General features: G+C 38.3%; 1 protein-coding gene across 1 annotated transcript in view; it reads right to left on the reverse strand.

The window, feature by feature from the left end:
* Positions 1 to 8,748: 8,748 nt before the first annotated feature.
* LOC140171125 (ribosome-releasing factor 2, mitochondrial-like) overlaps positions 8,749 to 20,122 on the reverse strand; it is a 34,579-nt gene continuing 23,205 nt past the window's right edge. The window contains exons 13-18 of the mRNA XM_072194308.1: positions 19,754 to 19,830; positions 15,562 to 15,700; positions 14,396 to 14,569; positions 12,558 to 12,724; positions 11,241 to 11,372; positions 8,749 to 10,201 (exon numbers count right to left, since the gene is read on the reverse strand). Of these exons, the coding sequence (XP_072050409.1) occupies positions 10,073 to 10,201; positions 11,241 to 11,372; positions 12,558 to 12,724; positions 14,396 to 14,569; positions 15,562 to 15,700; positions 19,754 to 19,830 (818 nt within the window). The 3' untranslated portion in view covers positions 8,749 to 10,072. The remainder of the gene's footprint in view (positions 10,202 to 11,240; positions 11,373 to 12,557; positions 12,725 to 14,395; positions 14,570 to 15,561; positions 15,701 to 19,753; positions 19,831 to 20,122) is intronic.

The following is a 20,122-nucleotide window of genomic DNA, read 5'->3' on the forward strand; positions in this document are numbered from 1 at the left end:
AAATATTGTAAGGAACTTTTGACTTTTAAAACCTTTATTGGTCAAAAAATGTGTTTGGATAGGTAGTTTTCAACAGATCTTCCACATTCGCCTTGCTATAACATTGAATTGTGCTATCTGTTGACCTAGTGACGAAAAGTGTTTTTAGGGGAAGTGTTAGCTTTCGTTTGATATAAAAATTTGATTGGATGAAGGAAACACTTGAGGTTTCGACAAAAACAATCAAAGAGGCCCATTTTATAGCTAGAAGCTTCACAGCTCCTACATGCACTCAACCGTGTAGTGTAATCAAAGACTGTGGTGGAGACATTCACTGCTTGTTGTTCTCTTGGGGCGAAAATGTGTGCTTAGGTGTATCAAGGTGGAAACTGTGCGCATGATGGTTTATAAGAGAATCGTTTTTGTATAGAAACCTTTCCATATGAGAATTTTTGACATGTGTACTAACAGTGAACTATCTTTTCAATGTCCCAAGCACGCACAGGCTTGAGGGTGTCATACTTGTACAAAATCAAATTAGAGTAAATAACACTATTAACACGATTTCTATCAGAAACCGAGACATTGTGTTATTACATTGTATTATAATACATTGTTTTATTAAAAATTACATAGCAGCCAACGGCTGAATTGCGTGATATTTGCATTAGCAATTGCATTAAAGGGATTGGTCACCCACCTTTGTACGGTCTTTTTGTGGGACCAGAGAGCACATCAGACACACCCAATTGCATTCTGAATACGCGAAATGTCCTTCTGATATTAAATAATTTTGATTTTTTTGAAATTCGCGATATAATACAAATTTCTGGCAAATTATTAAAATGTGATATTTTTAAAAATGTTGATATTAAACAGTCCTCGAAGTAAACTATATAAATAGAATAGAATAAAAACCGTTACTCGTTTCACGTCAGATACACGATGGAGAAAATTTCTCTGGATAACCATCTCCTTGGAATGGGAGGATTTATATTCCATGGTGTTGTGATGTGCCTTGAGTAATTTAAGTTGATTATTTATCTCTGTTTAAAAAATTAAGAGATATTTCATAAGATATTTGGGGAAATCCCTCTCATGCATCAAGTTGATCAAAACAAATTGAATCATATCTAATTTTTAATTGTCGGAAATCCCATGCTCTCTACAATTCAGTGTATTACACGATTAGGGAATCCCCGATATTGTAAAGTGGATATGACATCATATGGGGGGAATACCCACAGGAAGTGTTTTAATGTGACAGAATGGTCTATCAATATATCATGGGTTTTTGATATGAGTACAAAAGCGGAAAACCAGTGAGTTTGCTCTTGGCAGAATATGAAGAGAGATTGTAGACTTTCTATATGTGTGTTGGTCGTCGTTGTGCTTCGAAAAGAGGTACATTTGAACAAGTTTGCATAGCCAATAATGTGCTATTTTAATACAGCAACGAAGGAAATTTTGAGTGTATGAAAGACTTGTTGGAGTCTGGTCTATAATACAACACATCAGTCTGTCGATAAAGTGGAGCAGTGCAGAAAGAAGTCTTTTCCCGGAGAAAGAGAGTGAAAGAAACACCATTTTTGGATATTGACATCTGTGCAAGGAGTTTGGAGAACTGCGCAAGGAGCTACGTTTTTGGAGAAACAAGGAGTTAAGTGTTTGGAGAACTGCGCAAGGAGTTAAGTGTTTGGACAAAGCAGTACCATTTCGGTGCGAGGATTCTATACGCAAAGGATTATTAATGCAAGTGTGCAGTGAACTTCGCTGAACAGTGATTTTCGCAGGACAAGTGAATAAGGATATATACATTATCAGCCGTCCAGAACATTGCAATAGACACCATGAATGGCGAGAAGAAGACTGCCGGCTAAGTAGTGATTATATTTGATTATATTGTATGTGCATTTGTTGTAATGTATCAAGCATATTTTACTTTCAATTAAAGACTTAGATTTTGTTAACTTAATCAAACAGTGTATCAGTGTTGTGAATTTGGGTTAAAGGTGATTTTGGCCTTGAGTCATTGCGGCTCGTAACAAAATCAACAGCCAATTCCAAAGTCGGCCTGTACTATCATAGATAGTCAGAGAGTGCTCAAATGAATTAACAGGAGCGTAATAACAACATTTATTCATAGTGAGACTACTTTTTAATAAGAATACTCAATCCCAAAAAGGGAAACCGTATAAAGAAGTTTTCCAAAAGACTTAAAATTGTTAGGTCTTTTATTGAAAATTTTATGTATGTTTTATGTATCTTTAATACTAAAAGGTTTCATACGATGGTCGGCTTTTCTTCCCAGCTTCATACACCAAAAAGGCGTAAAAAACGTGACTTTTTTGCTCGATACGCTCACAAATACGGGCCTGTTCTTGCCTGTGTATTTGACCTTGCTAAACCCATTCTGAAACTGAAATCTACTGTAATTAAGGACCTTTAAGGGGGTACTAGACCCCTGGCCAATTTTTAGACTATGCCATAGTCGAATTTTATTAAAAATATGTTATTATTAGTCATGATGAACCCATTTCGTTGAACTCAAAATTATACTTATGTTTATTAAAATTAAAGTATTCAATAGTAAAATGGTCATAAAGAGTTAAAAATATCAGATGATTAGTGACAATAAAAGTAATTGAATGCAACATTATCTTGCATAATTATAATGGCTCACTTTAATACTGAACAATTCTGATTTTGGAATCTACCAGTTTATTGATAGCGAACCCCGAAAATTCGACTATGGACTTTGAATTGTAAGCAGAACTTTACCCCCTGGACTTTGCTCTCTAAAAAAACACTGTCAAGCATACTTGTTTATCAGTCCATTAACCACAAGTACTAAGCATGGACGCGCTAGATGTTTGATGAGAGATTAACTTTCGCGTCAACACAAAATCGCCGCAAATACCACAGACAGTTGTGTACGGTGTAGTTAATGGTAATGGCGCGGGCCCAGAAGATCTCCAAGAAAGGTCTCAAGATATGGACGCCTGCTATTGCTAGAGCTGTTGCAGACAGTAAGAACGCCCACCGACAATGGAAGAATGCTGGCTCTCCCAGTGACCTGCAGCATGTTGCAACTGTGAACCGCAAAAAGTCGAAGGTAGTATTGCGAAATACCATCCGTTTCCATGCAAGAAGTCTTCAGATCGACAACTACAATAAAATTTCTGCTGCAAAATCTGAGGATACCACACTCTTTTTCAAGCTCGTAAATCAACAAAGAGGTGGAAACCGGGTCATAACAGATGAGCTAAATCACGATGGGAAGACCTTATGTACACCCGAGCAGATATCTCAAGCTTTTGGAGAGTATTTCCAGTCTCTGGCTGAGCCGTCTGTAAATTCCAATTTCACTCAATGTTTCAAAGATGATGCGGTTTTGAATAGAAACCTGATCAATGACATCCTCTCTTCAGAAGATGGCGAGTTTGACTTTATCACAAATGATGAAATGAAGACCACCATTCATTCTCTTTCAAATGGAAAGGCTGCCGATCTTCATTGCCTGTCTGCAGAACATCTTAAGTTTGGTGGTGATCAAGTTATCAAGTCCCTTACCAATATTGTCAACTATATTCTCAAATCGGGGCAGATTCCAGACATGCTCAAATGTGGTGTTCTGACTCCTGTACTGAAGAAAGGCAAAGATCCAAAAGATCCAGCAAACTACCGTGGCATAACTGTAACTTCTATCATCATGAAGGTTGTTGAGAAGGCATGGTTACTGAGGGCTGCACCTATCATGCTAAAGAACCATAATCATATGCAGAGAGGTTTTACTAAAGCAACATCTGCCATGAATGCAGCTCTGCTAGTGTCTGAGGCAATCAATGATGCTGCTGATAACAAGAAGGCAATTCATGTCACTCTGCTAGATGCCTCGAAAGCTTTTGACGTTGTAGATCATGACATATTCTTGAATGAGATATACGACGCTGGAGTGACGGGGAAGCTGTGGTTGGCTTTTCAGTCTATGTACCAGAACACTGCTTCGATGGTTAAGTGGAATAATTGTCTCTCTGCACAATTTGAGGTAAAACAGGGAGTTAGACAAGGAGGAATTACTTCTGCATCTAGTTACAAGATCTACACAAACAGCCTGCTTGACCAAATGCAGGATCAGAAGATTGGTTATGCGATTGGAACATCCTATATTCCAGCACCTACTTGTGCAGACGATATTGCCATTGTTGCTTCAAATCCAACTGAGGGTCAAATCCTGCTTGAATACAGTAGAGATCACAGATACATGATCAACCCAACTAAGAGTGCAACCATCAAATACCACACAAATGATGAGATCAAATATGTCATCGGTGATCAACCTATTCCAACCCCACCGGAAACAACCCATCTTGGCATTGTAAGAAACAAGAAAAATGAGCCTAATATCGATGAGATGATAAAGATGGGTAGGAGAGTAACATATTCTCTCATGGGTGCTGGACTGCATGGTAAAGATGGTTTGGCTCCTCACCTTGCATATCATCTAATCTGTACCTATGCTATACCTAGAATGATGTATGGGACTGAGATTATGAAGTTCAATGTCAAGAACCTTGCCGGTATTGAGTGTTTTCATAGAAAACAACTGCGACAGATTCAGTTTCTGCCTGAAAAACCGCCGCCTGCTAATACAGCTGTTTATGCACTGCTCGGGGCGAAACCTATTGAAGCACACATCGACTCTGCTATCCTGAATCTGTTTGGGAGTATTGTCAGACAACCCAATAGCATTGAGTACCAAATAGCGAAGAGACAGCTGGCCATCAAAAACAGCAACAGCAAGAGCTGGTTCATGATAGTGAAAAGTGTCCTTGCCAAGTACAACATGGCGACACCATACTACCTAATGGACAATCCTCCCTCTAACTTCACTCTAAGGCTGTCTGGAAAGCTGAAATAGCAAGAGCAGTCTCCTCTTATTGGCAAAACCAATGGAAGATTGATCATGACTCCAAGTCCAGCTTGAGGTTCCTGAATATAGATGCATGCAGACTAGGTTCACCTCATCATGTCTGGAGCTCACTACCTTCAGATGCCCGTGAAGTAGAGAAGGCATCTGTAAAGGCAAGATTATTGACTGGCACCTACATACTACAAGCCAATAGGGCTAAATTCAATCAACACAACTGCGACGCAACCTGTTTGCTGTGTGAAATAGCTGAAGAGGATATGATGCATTTTCTTATCAAATGTCCTGCACTGATGAGCTTGCTATCCTCAATAAGCAGATGGAAGACCTGAATTATACCACCACCTGGAAAATTATACACTCACTTTCTGGGAAGAACTCAAGGAAAGGGGTGAAAGTCAAAAAGAGAGATGGATCAGCTCCAACCAGTGACCATGAACTGCTTGAGGAATGGAAGGAATATTTTAGCTTACTCCTTAACAACGACAGTGGCACAGCAGCTTCAGAACTTCCTGCACCAGCTGTTGAAGATCTTCCTATTATCACTGAGCCCCCAACTCGTGAAGAAGTAGTCAAAGCAATAGCAGCCATGAAGACCAACAAGGCAGCAGGATTGGACTGTGCTATAACTGCAGAAGCACTTCAGGGAGGAGGGATAGCATGATTGATATGATTCTCGAATTCTGTATGGAAGTATTCTCAACGCTGACACCACCACGTCAATGGGTTACTGAATGTAATCATTCCTCTACCAAAGAAAGGTGACCTCTCTCTCATGACAAACTACCGTGGTATTTCGCTTATGTCCATTGCCGCAAAAGTGTACAACAAGATCCTTCTGAACAGGATCCGACCCCACATTGATCCTTTACTGAGAAGCAATCAGGCTGGCTTAAGATCTGGTCGCAGCTGTGCTCAGCAAATACACATTTTGAGGAGGATCATGGAAGGCTTCAAGGAGTACCAACTTCCCTTAACTGTCACTTTTGTGGACTTCAAAAAAGCCTTCGACTCTATCAACAGGTCCGTCATGTTTTCAGTGCTGCGGCATTATGGAATACCAAAGGTTGTGGTCAATGCCATCCAGGTGCTCTACAAAGACTCCAATAGTGCCGTTATGGTAGATGGCAGTATCTCAGAGCCTTTCCAGGTAACAACTGGAGTGCTTCAGGGTGATGTGTTGGCACCATTCCTGTTTATTATCCTGGTAGACTACCTTCTGATGAAATCAACTTCTGGAATTGTTACCTACCCACGTCGGTCAAGCAGGTATCCTGCCAAGATGCTGAATGACCTGGATTTTGCTGATGATATTGCCCTGCTGGAATCTTCCATAGACCGGGCCCAGTCACAGCTTACTAGGACTGCAACTGCAGCAGCAGATCTAGGCCTTGTAATCAACGCACCTAAGACAGAATATATGACTGCAAACTGTAACGCCCAACCAGCACTTGAAGTCTATGGTAGTACCATCAACCATGTCACAGACTACAGGTATTTGGGTTCCAAGATGGGCTCTAGTGTTGGAGACCTAAAAAGAAGAAAAGCACTAGCCTGGGCAGCTTTCTGTTAACTGGAACGCCTTTGGAGAAGCCCGTCCCTGCCAATCGAAACAAAAATCAAGCTGTTTCAGACAATGTGTGTTACTGTCTTTCTGTACGGGTGCGAGTCATGGGTAATTACCAAGGACATGGAAAACAAGATCAATGCATTTCCAACATCTTGATAGAGAGTCATGTTAAACATCAAGCGATCGGATTCCAAACGAAACCATCTACAACCTGACCAACACCACTCCACTGGTTGCCAGAGTCAAGATTCATCAACTCAAATTTCTCGGCCATATATTATTACCTCTTGAAGATGGCGAGCCTGTGAAAGAATATGCGCTTTATATTCCACCACATGGGAAGAGGAAACCGGGACGGCCAAGCACACTGTACTTACAGTATGTCCAGCACCCCCTGGGGGATACTGAAGGGATGCTGCAGCCAAACAAAATTGTTTCGCGTGCCCAAGGTCGCATTAGTTGGAGAAAGCTTGTAGTCTCCGCAGCCGACTGATGATGATGATGAATGCCCAAATGCTCCAATATAAATATGCATTGCTGTAAAATAGGTTCTTTTAATGTAATAATATCATAAATATGTGTCAAATTTACCCCACCCCAGAATGTGTCCCACTTACCCCAAAGTATTGGGGGTAAAGTGGGACAGTTGAGTCATTACAAAATTTACCCCGCTCTTCTGTACTTTTAAGTGTCCCACTTCTAAGGCCTACCCTATCTTACCCCACACTCGATACATGATAGGCCTGAATGGTTCAGTTTATTATTTTATTATTATTATATTATTACAGGTCACCAGATTACGCAGGAAAGGGTGTTACATCTCATTCAACCAATGACAATACGACCGATCTGCCGCCACAGCCCGTCATGTCTGCTAGGATTTCTGGTCGATTTTTTGTGGAGTGAGTTACACTCGATATCTATAATTAGCACGTTCCTGCCGTTGATGGTGTAACATCAGTATCACGTATTGACAAATAAGTAAAGGACAAGAATGGTGCCATGATTGTATGTATAAACATAATGATAAATAAGAGCAAGGGTGTGATAATTGATATTTACCCATCAACGACAGGAAAGTGTCAATATGACAGCTGACATGATGTGTATCAAATGCGAATCATATAATTATATCATAATTATAAATTGTGTATATACCACTATGCCTGAAGTTAGGGACCGTTCACAAACACTTGTTAGGGGGCCTGATGAAAAAAAAATTCATTGCGAACATTTTTCAGGCCCCTCCCCCCTCCTTTACAGACCTCAAAAATTTCAGGCCCCCTCCCTTCTTGACATCAAAATTATGGGTCAACCCCATAGAAAAGCATATAAACTCAATTTTTCCATGAAAATGTGTGGTCATTTTCAGGGCCCTCCCTTAGGAGGGTCAAAATTTTTCATGGCCCCCCTTTTTGCATCAGCCCCCCAACAAGTGTTTGTGAATGGTCCCTTAAGCACATTGGCGAGTATATTGACGATAAAAGGCGCTGGAATGAAATAGCAAATAGCAACTTTATTTGTTTTACTTTTACGCCATTGTTGTCTCGAAATTAAAAGGGGCCATAATGTGATCAGTGAAAACTATCATTTTGTGGAAAACAAATTAGAATCTATTCTAATATGGAAATTACAATATTGCTTTAAATTCGCCGTAATGTCAAAACGATCCATAAAATAAAAAAATTCACCTTATAACACAAATACATGTACACAGTTTTGAACTTCAAGGGATGACGATACTTATTACCATGCTTAATATCTTCTTTCCCGTGTCTTTTTTCATTATTACTGTAGTTGCAGGTGGTGGCCGCCTTGCATTCTCTAAATTCAGTAAATTTTCATCGTCAACCGTGTAATTGGATGGGATTATTTTGAAATTTTAAAACGCTTGAAATATCACAAACAAATAGGCCTATGTTGATAAATAATATAAATACAAGCTAAAACACACAAAACTAACCGAGTATATTGGAAAATCCCATACGGCCGGGCGGTTTCACAAGTTGCCAGCTCGATCATGTCATCCGCCGCCTGTGTAGTTGGGAACTTTTGGAGACCGCAAACAATCACAGCAAACCTGATGTGGTACTAAAACACGAAACTGCTAATTACCCCAATCCGAAGTCTATGAGCAATCCTGATCCTGAGACGAATCTCAGGGGCAATCCGAAGTCTATGGGCAACGTCAAGAGTCCTGAGACGAATCTCAGGGGCAATCCAAAGTCGATGGGCAATGTCAAGAGTACTGGCATCAAGGCCGGGAATCAAGGTTCTGTCCCTGCGACCGGTGGTAACCTATGTAAAACATATATGTGACACTCACTAAATCACTTGTGGGGACTGACGCTGCTTTCGTTAGCGGCATGACGCTTCACCATGTCGCTTGCTTTTTGTCAAGCGGCCCCAGCACGCAATTTTTTTTTCTAGAGGGTCAACACTTGGGCTAAACTTTAGAATACCCTACCACATTTTCTTGTCGCCGAATCTACCCTAGTTTAAGCCCTGCTACACTGATGGCGCAAAACTCGACGATACGATTACATTGAACAATGTTTGGATTAACTCAGTGCAATACATAAATCAGTTATTTCAGCAAATTAAATAAACGAACAACAGATATGCAAAACAACACCATAGTACTTTAATTAATAATACCACTAACATGATGAAGAAGAGGTAAATTATAAATTTAATTAAAATTCATAATTATTGCTTTGCTTTCCATAACCAGGCATTATATGTCTCCATAAGTATCGGTTTCCATTAATTCTCTTATTTCAATTCAAAAAGAGAGAAATAATTAATTAACTTATGGACATTCATTCAAAATATTGACCTTTTTCAATAATCAGTCATTCATTGTAATAATTATGTAAATCATTTGATGCCAATAAGGAAGATTACCGTTGTTGCAGGGCTACACCGACTTTTTGGGGAGCAAGGGCAGAGATATACCATAAGCCAAGCAAAGTGTGCCAACATTTTTTCCCGGATTGTAGAAATAAATATACTAGTTCACCTCTGATGATCAACTCCCGTAAAAGGAAGGTTGATTCATCTGGTGCCTTCATCGGAGGAAAGGAATCCAAGAAAATGGCGAATGAGGTAGGTTTACTTTTATGAGGCAAAAAGTAACTTGTCTAGGCCTTCAAAAAAGAAAGTTTCCTACTTTCCTATTACCTAAGACTTAACTTTGGCGGCTCTTTGTACATTTGAAAGTGGAAAACTAATACAGGGCATGATGTTATAAGGCTGCATTCATAAATTTCAATCATCACAACCAATCGTAAACAAACCTGAGGGGTCTAAGAGGGAAATGAATGCCCTTGAATTGAAGCCATTTTGTGGGCCATTTTATACAGTTGTTCAGTTCAGTCCAGGGGGACTTTTGTCTAACATTTGACATGTATTTCCAAACATTGTTATGACTTTTCCTCAGGTTTTCAACCCATCTCTGGAATTTTCATCACCAAAATCAAAATTCTATGATTTTCCATGAATTCTAAATATTTTCAGAGTCTGAGGGAACCCCGCTTTCCATCAATAGAATCCAGTGATTCTCTCAGAGTCTGAGGTAATCCTGCTCTCCATCAATAGAATCCAGTGATTCTCTCAATAGCTTTTGTTTGTTCAGCTTGATTCATCAGTTCATAATTGGAGAATTCCAGTGAGCAAGTAGCCCTTCCTGATGTCAGAGATCTCAGTGCAGTTGCATATCCCTATGTAGAAAGAAGACAAAAGAAAAACAGATGTTGCCAATTTTGATTGTTTTTGTTAAAAAGAATTAACGAGGGAAAAATAATAAGGATTCCATCAGCCAATGGGAAATCATTCAATCAAACATATTAGATTGTCATGATGGGGGAACCTGCGATTTGGTAGCCCAATTGGGTGACTTTTGAAGATTTTTCCCACAACTTTTGACAATTGTCTGTCCCATAGATACCAATGTTAAGAAAAAAATTGGGCGCTTTTTAACATTGGCTCCCGAGAGTTTCCTGCCCCATAGAAACCAATGGTAAAGAGAAAAATTGGGTGACTTTTCAATTATTTGACCCGCAATTCGGGCTGAAAGCTTTTGACAACCCTGATTGCTTCGACAGTAATAACTGCGCGCTATCTGTTTTGAGGTCATTACGAGAAATCGGAGGCCCAAAACAAAACCCGACAATTTCACGCAATGACCGTAAATCAGATGGTGCGAAGTTATTATTGTCATTCATTACTGCCAATTTACAAAATTTTTCATGAAAATAACATATTTTTCTCTTAAAATACGATTGAAAATGTATCTTCCTTTCACCGTTTTAATTCGCAGTTAATACGCGATCAACAAGTAAACGGCGGTCAATTGTGTGCGACATTGGAAAAATACGCATTTTGCTGTCAATTGTGAGATATTAATGACCTCGATTTGCGTTCGCGTTTTCACAAATAATAAAATATTATTGGATCGCACACATCACGTTTATTAATGAAGTTATGAATAAGTGGTAGCCCACAATAAAAGCTGTGCTCATCAACTCTCCTATAAAATACACAACCATAAACTTCATATACAAACCAATGCTTTAGTCAATGGATTACTTTCAATAACTACCCTAGTTTCCACATGGTTACTATGATGTGACTTCCTTGATAAATCAACAACCAAACAATGCATTAACATACACACAAGCACACAGAAAGATTGACAGACAGGAAGAGAACACCCCAGACAGACACACAAACTGACAGACAGACAGGCAAACAACTCACCAGCATTTCAGGCAATGGAGTCCTTGCAATAACCACCCTAGTATCTTGCCTTGTTTCTATGTTGCTAACATCAGCTCTTCTTCTAGACAAGTCATATAAAACTAACTGCATACCTTCATCATCTGTGGTTATCTGTTTTGTAATTAAAAATAACAAGACAAGTAATTCATTGGTAGAGCACCAGCGCAGTCACCATCAGAGCCTTATTTCACCCTTATACAGATGAGCACTCCATTATAATGCCTCTTTGAAGGTGTCTTGGGAAGTATTTCTTGAACTGCATATCTCCTTGTCTTGGGTAAGCATCAACCAATTCTCTGAGGTCTCTGGACTTAAAACCAGACTCTGGTGGGTTAAACCGGTTTTAGGGGGCCCCAACCATCTCGCTTCCCTCAGAGACAGATTTAATTAAATCATCATCAGAGATTGGGCACTCCATCCTACTTTCAGGCTAGGAACAGCTGGTATGAGTGGCGTAAACCAGCGTGCTAAGTCAATGTCCCTATATTACCCAGCATACCCTTGAGCTAGAGTCAGCTGAGCAGAGCTTGCACTGCTGGAACTGAGATGTGCAATGTCATTACAGATTATAATAATTATTTAATAAATATGAGCACTATTTTCTAGGCATACCTATTGGCTAGTCTTCATTTAAGTAGATTATTAACACTTAACAAAGTTGTTACTCCAAAGAGAATGGGACAATTACTTTCCCACTTACATGATATCATTATACAGCATTAAACAGTTAGGTGATCTGACCACTTCTTTTCTTTGTTTTGTGTGAAATAAGGTTGATAAGGGCAAAAAGGTCATATACCATCTAGGGATGAGATCAAAACTCGACTGGCGGTTGACCGCCGGTTCCATCCGGTTACCATTGTTTAGAACAATAGCAACCGGATGGAATATGGACAGAACCGGCGGTCGAATTTTGATTTCGTCCTCTAGGACATACATAGGCTTATTGTGGTCTAAAACAAGTGCTCATCAGTGACAGGCTGTATCTGTATCCCAGCAGCCTTGAGGGCGTTGTCGTTCCGTCATTGTGATGCCATAGTATCTTCTCCATAAATCAATAATCTTTGACTGTACCACTCAGCAAATTACTTCAGGTGTTCGTCTGCTGTCTGATTATCGCGTAAAAAGAACTAGGTCACATATTGCTACACAGCTTGACTAGCGAATGAGGTGATGATGACGTGATTCAATTGGCCAATCAGAACCACACTTCCTTATACGCCACAAACTGCGCCAAATTTGCAAACCGCTGAAGATCTCTGCTGAAAACTATAAATGAAACTAATTGAAACTCACCTCTACATTCATTGTAGGTTCTAATATCTGTACCCCAGCTGCCTTGAGGGCGCTGTGTATACTCTGTGATGTGCATGCTGCCACCATGGCTGTAGATGTACCTGGGACTATTTTTACATCCATGATTGTGACAGAAGTTCCTAGTACTGGAAAACTTATTAATGGTCCTGGAATTAAAAATAACGAATTTATCAACAATAACAACATAAACAACAACAAAAGCAGCATCATACTATTATTAACAGTCAAGTTAGCTCAATCGATAAGGTGTTTGACTATGGGGCGAGAGGTTGCGGGTTCAAACCCTGGCAGTGCCTAGTACATTCTTGTGGAAAAATTGAGTTAGCTTAAAATTCCCCTGGACAAGGAACTTACTGCTAATTGTCTCGTTGTAACCCGTACGAAACTCGGGGAGTTGATCCTGGTTGCGAATTTGTGGAATGTCCAGGGTGTGCGCTTTGTAGCAACAAAGTCCCTGAATTGTTGTTAAATGGTTTATGGAATGACGTGGGCCGTAGTGGTCAGCGACAATCTTTAAAGTGTGCTGAGTCTTGTGGATCACCGTCTAGGCGTTGTGCCTGTGCGTAGCACACTATAAATCACAGCGCTTTAAAAAAAAAAATTTATTTATCAAATTTTGTCAACGAGTTTACAACTGCCCACCCTTTTCAATTACCGGCAACAATCATGTTTATGGTACAGCTGAGCAGAACCATATTAAATCATCTCCATAAGGCTTTCTGAAGTATGGCGGGCACAAATGGAGAGAACATACTTTGATTCAGGTCATCTTTTGTGTATGCTTTCTCAGCTGACAAAAGATTACCCAAATCAAAGTACGCCCTCTCATTTTGTGCCCAGTAAAACTTCAAAAAGTCTTATTATTGTGACAAGAGCATCAAAATAAATAATTTGATGCATAAAATACTGATGTCAATATTTTGGTAACTTCTCCCCCATACCCCCGGCCCTTGAACATGATCCTTCATCTCACCTGTACCTTAATGTAAGGCAAAAAAAAAAAAGATGTTTGCTTGCCCTCAACCGACCGACCCTAATTCTGGAAATCAGAAAAAAGTTGTTTTTTTCTATTTACTGTACAAAAGAATACCGACCCTATTTTTGGAAATTCCTGAAAAGGGGTTTTTTTTTCAAATTTTTGCATTCTGAAGATGTAAAAAAATGTATTTTAGAGCTTGTGTTCAACATTTTAGTTGTTTTGTAATGTTAGTTGATTCATTTTGACACCAAAATTGTCTGATTTTTCATATTTTGAGCCTTAATTAATACAAACAGTAGAGTTCGCTAGTAATTTAAAAAAAAAGAAGAAAAAAAAAGAAGAAATCCCGACCGACCGACCCAATTGTTAAAATTCAATTGAGGGCAAGCAAACATTTTTTTTCTTGGCCTAATGCAGGTTCAGTCCTGTAAAGCTTTCATAAACGCAGGTAAAACACTGACGGTCAAGATTTGGGTTAAGATTAAGTTTATTCAACAATTGCAAAAATAAATATCAAATTGTTGGAATGCAGACTCAGCTCCACTAGTTTTCAACAGACTCGGTCAAACAGAGCACTGACTGATACTGTCAGGAAAACAGTCAAGTTTAAGAGTTACAGTTAGGGTTAAGAAAATATTAGGTTCACCAATTTTGTGAAGATAACCCAGAATGGGCAGCTACAATGCATCAATTTATTTCATTTTAATGCTTTAATCATAATCCTGTGTAATGGAGATGATTATCGTCTGTCTGTCTATACCATAAACATGATTGTTGCTTCCATTGAAGTGAGCATTAGGATTAAGATCGGAATTACTCAAAATTTGCTATACCATACCTTGTTGGAATGCAGATTCAGCACCACTCTGTAAGGCTTCAATAAACTCAGGCAGTACAGTAACATTTTCAGCTACTGTCAGCTTGGACAGAGACTCTTTATCAGCCATCGGCTCTACCTCAACAGTAACTGTTACCTGATGGTGTCTACCCACTATAATCTTATCTATGGTAGCTGTGGAAGAGATTGACATGCAGAAATAATGTAATGATTATAAGTAAATGAATGTGTGTTATTTGTCGGAGAGAATTAGACAAAATAATGCATGCTGCATCGCTGATGTTGATGCATCTAATGCACATGCCCTGAAGGGGGGAGTGCATTAGACACATCAATATCAGCGCAAATGCATTATTGCATTATTTCTCAAGCAACAAGTAATACGCATTCATTAACCTATTTCATACACAAGAAGAAAAAAACACATGATTTTTGCTGTTTATATATATAACAAAATTGTCACTTAAAGCAAGAAAAATGAACGCTTCCAACAGCACGGCGTGTAGTACGCGTCCATGCATTAGACAGAATCAATGCATGGTACGACTTTTTTCTAATGCTTGGTCTGTTTGGTTCTCGCTATCCAAGAGTGTATGAAAAAGCAATAATGCACAAATGGCTTCAATTAGGTCTTCATTTTCCAAAAGTCTCTAACTTCTCACAGACACCACCTGCGTTACGCAAGCGCGACACTATGGTCACTCCGCGACCATTTTGACCATTCTATTTTCATTTTTCTCATGATTTTAGCCCCCCGGTAGTTGACCATCCTGCCCCTGGCTTATGTGGATTTAGGCAAGCATCCAAGTATTTCCGATGTTGATTGAAAAGGTCTATTTCTTAGCTTTGCCTACGATGGTATTATTACAGAAAGGTAGCTTTAGGGCTGACTTTGCAAAAGTTAGCATCAAGAAATCTTATGGATACTGCATGTAATACCTCTGCTTTTGTATCCAGGCCCACAGCCATGTGGACTTTTTTTTAATCTCCAAAAGGAAACTTCTGGGTCCATTTTTAAACATTTTCACTCAAAAGAATGGACTCTACAAATGTATGCACATTTTGCTTCTACATTAGGACTTTTTGGCATATTTCAACAAATGCATCCTCTGCACACACCCCTAAACTATGGGCTTCCCTGAATCTAATTGGGAACATCACTTTACCTGACTCCACTGCCGATCCTGCCGTTGTTTCCCTGTAGGAGATCTGTAATGGACCCAAGTCTGTTTCTAGCTTGTATTCCTTTTTGATTCTGTCATGAATTATTTCCAAATGAAGCTCTCCCATTCCAGATAGTATTGTCTATATTTATCGAAAAAATCAAATGTAGAAATAATTAAAGTATATTGAACATGTTGTATAAGTTATCTCATTGTACTCAATGATAAGTAGATTTCGTTGAATCTGAGTTTGTCTCATGGAAAATTGTAAAGTTGAATTTGACTGTGTTCAGGGGAGGTTATGATATAGCAGCATGATATGTTCTTGCATTTTTTATATTTTTTGCAAGCTTTGATCTTTTTGCTTTATATTGCTTGTAAGTTGTTGCTCACGTTTGATTTTGTTGAGTATCCCCTGTACACAGACTTTCAACAATTCATGCAGGTCAGTTGTCAATCTATTTAATTTTGTATTTATTTTTGTGTTTTTGTATATGAATTATGTTATGTAACAGGAAAGGAAAGCACTCTGTGTTTGGACCTACAAGTCTATTTTTCTTTCCTGAATTACCATTTTCTTACTTATATGTTGTATTATTACTATTATATTGTTTGTATATTGGTAATTCAAATAAATATTATTATTATTATAATGCCATTGAATGATCTTGTTTTCGTTGAAAATGATTAATTTTAAACATACCATAACCTCAGCAATATTTAGATGTGCAAATATTAAAGATAATAAATGCTATGCTGTAAATAAATTTCCCTGTTTGGGAATAACTGGTTAGACCTAAAGACTAATGATCTCCTTCTAATACAATTGAAATGGGAGGTGCGTGGTTAAATCCTGGGGGCAGTACACAATACAAATGACCATATATATGCCACAAATTAAACATTGGTCACATTATCTGCCATTTGGTATATGATTTGATTTGATTTGATTTGAGTTTATTAAGCATATCATCGTAAGAGTCAAATAACATATTGCACAGAACATAAATACAAAAACATAATTATTATAAAATACAAATTAAAACATAAAATTGACACGATAATACGCCAAGGATATCCCTTAAAGTCAGCGACTTATTTCCAAAGGGGTCCTTAAAAATAACAATGAAAATATATATATATTACAACTATTTAAAACATGAAACACCTAAATTACAATATTAAAAACTATATAACCATGTGGTCTAAGAAGATACTTTTAGCATCTTTTTTAAACCTTGATTTTATATTGCACAATTTTACATTCTCGGGAAGTGTGTTCCAATCATGGATTGCATTGTAAAAAAAGGAAGCAGAATCTGCTGTTTTGATTTTTGGAACTTGGAAGTTAAAATTGCTACCCCTAGTGTTATAACGATGAAGATGAGATAATTTGACAAAGTATTCTATCATATAGCTTGGGCAAACATCATGAAAAATATTAAAAACATGGTTCAAACGGAGCTGCTCAGCCCTTGTCCTGATATTTGAAATGCCTAAATCCTGAAAGTCAGCTTTGTTAATATGATACATGTGATCTTTGCCCAGAATAAATCTGATAACTTTGTTCTGAGCTCGCTGCAGTCTGATCGAATGATATTTAGAAATGGCACAATACCAGGAGGAAATAGAATAATCAAACAGGCACAAAACAAGAGCTGAGCAGACCATTTTCTTCACTTTTGATTTAAAAATTTGCTTGTCTGTAGAGGAATTTCAAACGAGAATTAACTTGTTTCACAATTTTGGTTGCAATTTCCTCACCATCAAGAAACTGATTAAGTTCTAGACCAAGATAAACAACAGTATGCTTAGACTTAATTATTTGACCATTGTTAAGAATGATAGAAAAATCAGAAACATTATTAACCTTACGCTTCGATCCAAAGAGAATCAGTTCAGTTTTGCCTGTGTGCAGAGAGAGATTATTTTCTATAAGCCATTTATTGCAGCTCTCCAAGTTATCACGAAGAACATGACTGATTCTCTCTGGATCTTTAATCGGAATATATCAAAGCACTATCATCAGCATACTGCAACATAATACAATTAATAGAAGTGGACATGTCATTAACATAGCATAGGAATAAAAGAGGACCTAAAATACTGCCTTGGGGAACTCCGCATGTTATGACAAGAGGATCAGACTCAACCCCATCAATTTGAACAATTTGTTTACGATCACAAAGATAAGATTCAAACCAGGCTGTGGACTTAACACCCATGGCAGACAGTTTGTTACACAAGATTTTATGGTCAACACTGTCAAAAGCCTTCTGGATATCTAATAAAATCATCCCAGTATAGAATCCAGCAGCAGTTTTCTTTCTGATATGATCTTGAAGGTGAATGAGGCAAGTGTCAGTTGAGTATGATCCTCTGAAGCCAGATTGGAGTTCATAAAGAAGTTTATTTTCAACCAGGAATTTGTTCAATTGGAAAAAGACAGCCTTTTCTAATATTTTGGAGACAACTGGGAGAATGCTAACAGGTCTATAATTACCTGCATCCAGCCTACTATTCTATCATTTGGTATACCCCCTTTTCTATGCCAATTTTGATATGGGGATAGGTCATTTTTTTCAAAATTTTCTCAGAAAATAACCCAAATTTTGCCTCATGTTGTTTTAGCCAACATTTTTCTAAATTTGCCAAAAACATGGGGAAAAGTTATAACTGAAAATTTGGTACAGTGATGGTTCCAAATACCTCTGGATGTTGGTAGCAATGGTGTATTTTCAGATTCTCAACAGCACCTCCCTATCGAAACCAAACTTAAGTACCCGGTACTCCCCCAGGTCAAAAAAGTTCAATTTCGGCAAACAATTTTAAACAAAACATATCTGAATGTGTATTTAAAATGTATTCCATTTGAAATCCATACATCACCTTAAAGCCATAATGATTTCTGTCAAATTTCTTTATTCAAAATGTTGAAATAATATTAGTATTAACTGCCGAAAAGAGTTGCTGTCCATTTTAAACTGAAATAACAAGGAAAGTGTAAAAGAAATCCCACTGGTTACTTTGGCCATTTAACATGTAGTTCTATGGGAGGATATATTAAGTCATAATAAAAATATTATGACTTTATGTCGAACTTTTTGCTCTGTTGACCTACAAACACAATAGGCATGAACAATAGGCGTCCGAATAGTTTTAAACGGAAGTGTAACGTAAACACAGGTTGCATTCAACCCCGTCTGACTGCATGCTGATTGACCAGTGCTTCTTGAGTAAAAGGAAACCGTATTGAAATTGAGATAAACAGTGTCCCTGGCATCAGCCACAGTGCGATAGTATTTTTTTTACCAGTACGTGTTTTCATCTACCATATTGTCCTTACATTACAGGAGTCTTGCGTTCATGTCACGGTATGACTGTGTAATGTTTACATCCTTAAAACACAACAAATTTTGCTGATTCCATTTAGGTGCAAGTTGGGACATATGTAAACATTACAAATATGCAAAATTTAGGTTTGAAAAAAATTAACCAATTTCATTTTATAAGATCGTACATTATGGCTTTAATATGCCACACAAGGAGGGCGAGATGGCCGAGTGGTTAAAGCGTTGGGCTGCCGGCCGGGAGATACGATCGACGAGGGTTCGAGCCTTGGGCTTGCCTTAGGTGAAAATTCTCTTCCCTCCCAAAAGTTCCTATATGGTCAGAAATCCTTCAATTCAGTTCAGTTATTAATTTCAGAATTTAATTGAAGAATTTCTTCTCGCCCCCATACACTGCTTATCACGTGCAGATATAGGTAGTGTATGTGCTTCGTCCGTGATTCGGAAGTAACGTAAAGCCGTTGGTCCCGTGTACAGGAGGAGTCAAACCCTGTGCACGTTAAGTGTCAGAGCTATTCGAAAAGAGAAGGGGACCATCCCCGGTTCTGATATCTGCAATCAATCCTAGGTTACAGGATCGTGCATAGGTAAAAAACTATGCACGTTAAGCCCGTGCGACAATACTCAATTTGAGGTATGCACGTATATAGGAAGAAGTAGGAAGAAGAGTGTGAATTTTAAATGTGGTTATTTGATGAATAGGTGACTACATTTCAAATCTGCCCCCCCCCCCCCCCCCCACACATGTGGAAGATTAAGGTCAAGCCTTCTATATGGAGTGTATGGATTTCAACTGGAATAACCCAATGTCATCATATTGAATCATATATAAATTACTGGCTCACCTGCCCTGTATCAGGATCAACTTTGACCTTTAAACTAGGATCTTCTCTTTGTAAACAGTCAAGGGCATGATCAAGAGCTGAAATCAAAATCACATAAATATACATATTAAAGTGGAACTGACTGACTGCTTCAATGCCTGTACAAAGTTCCTTCATTCACACTGTGTTCCTCAGACCCATTCTCAGACAAATTATAGCATGTAAGTGGGTTGAACAAAGCTAGGTATTATACTTTTGATAGTACATAAAAATTTTTTTATTGCAACCATAATTGAACATTTTAAGATAAATTTTAATTTAGATTCCAAACCCTGTAATTGGATATCAGTGAAAAATGTATTTCCACTGCTGAATCACACATGGCTGAAA

The sequence above is a fragment of the Amphiura filiformis genome, chromosome 15 (assembly GCF_039555335.1).
Source record: "Amphiura filiformis chromosome 15, Afil_fr2py, whole genome shotgun sequence".
NCBI lineage: Eukaryota > Metazoa > Echinodermata > Ophiuroidea > Amphilepidida > Amphiuridae > Amphiura > Amphiura filiformis.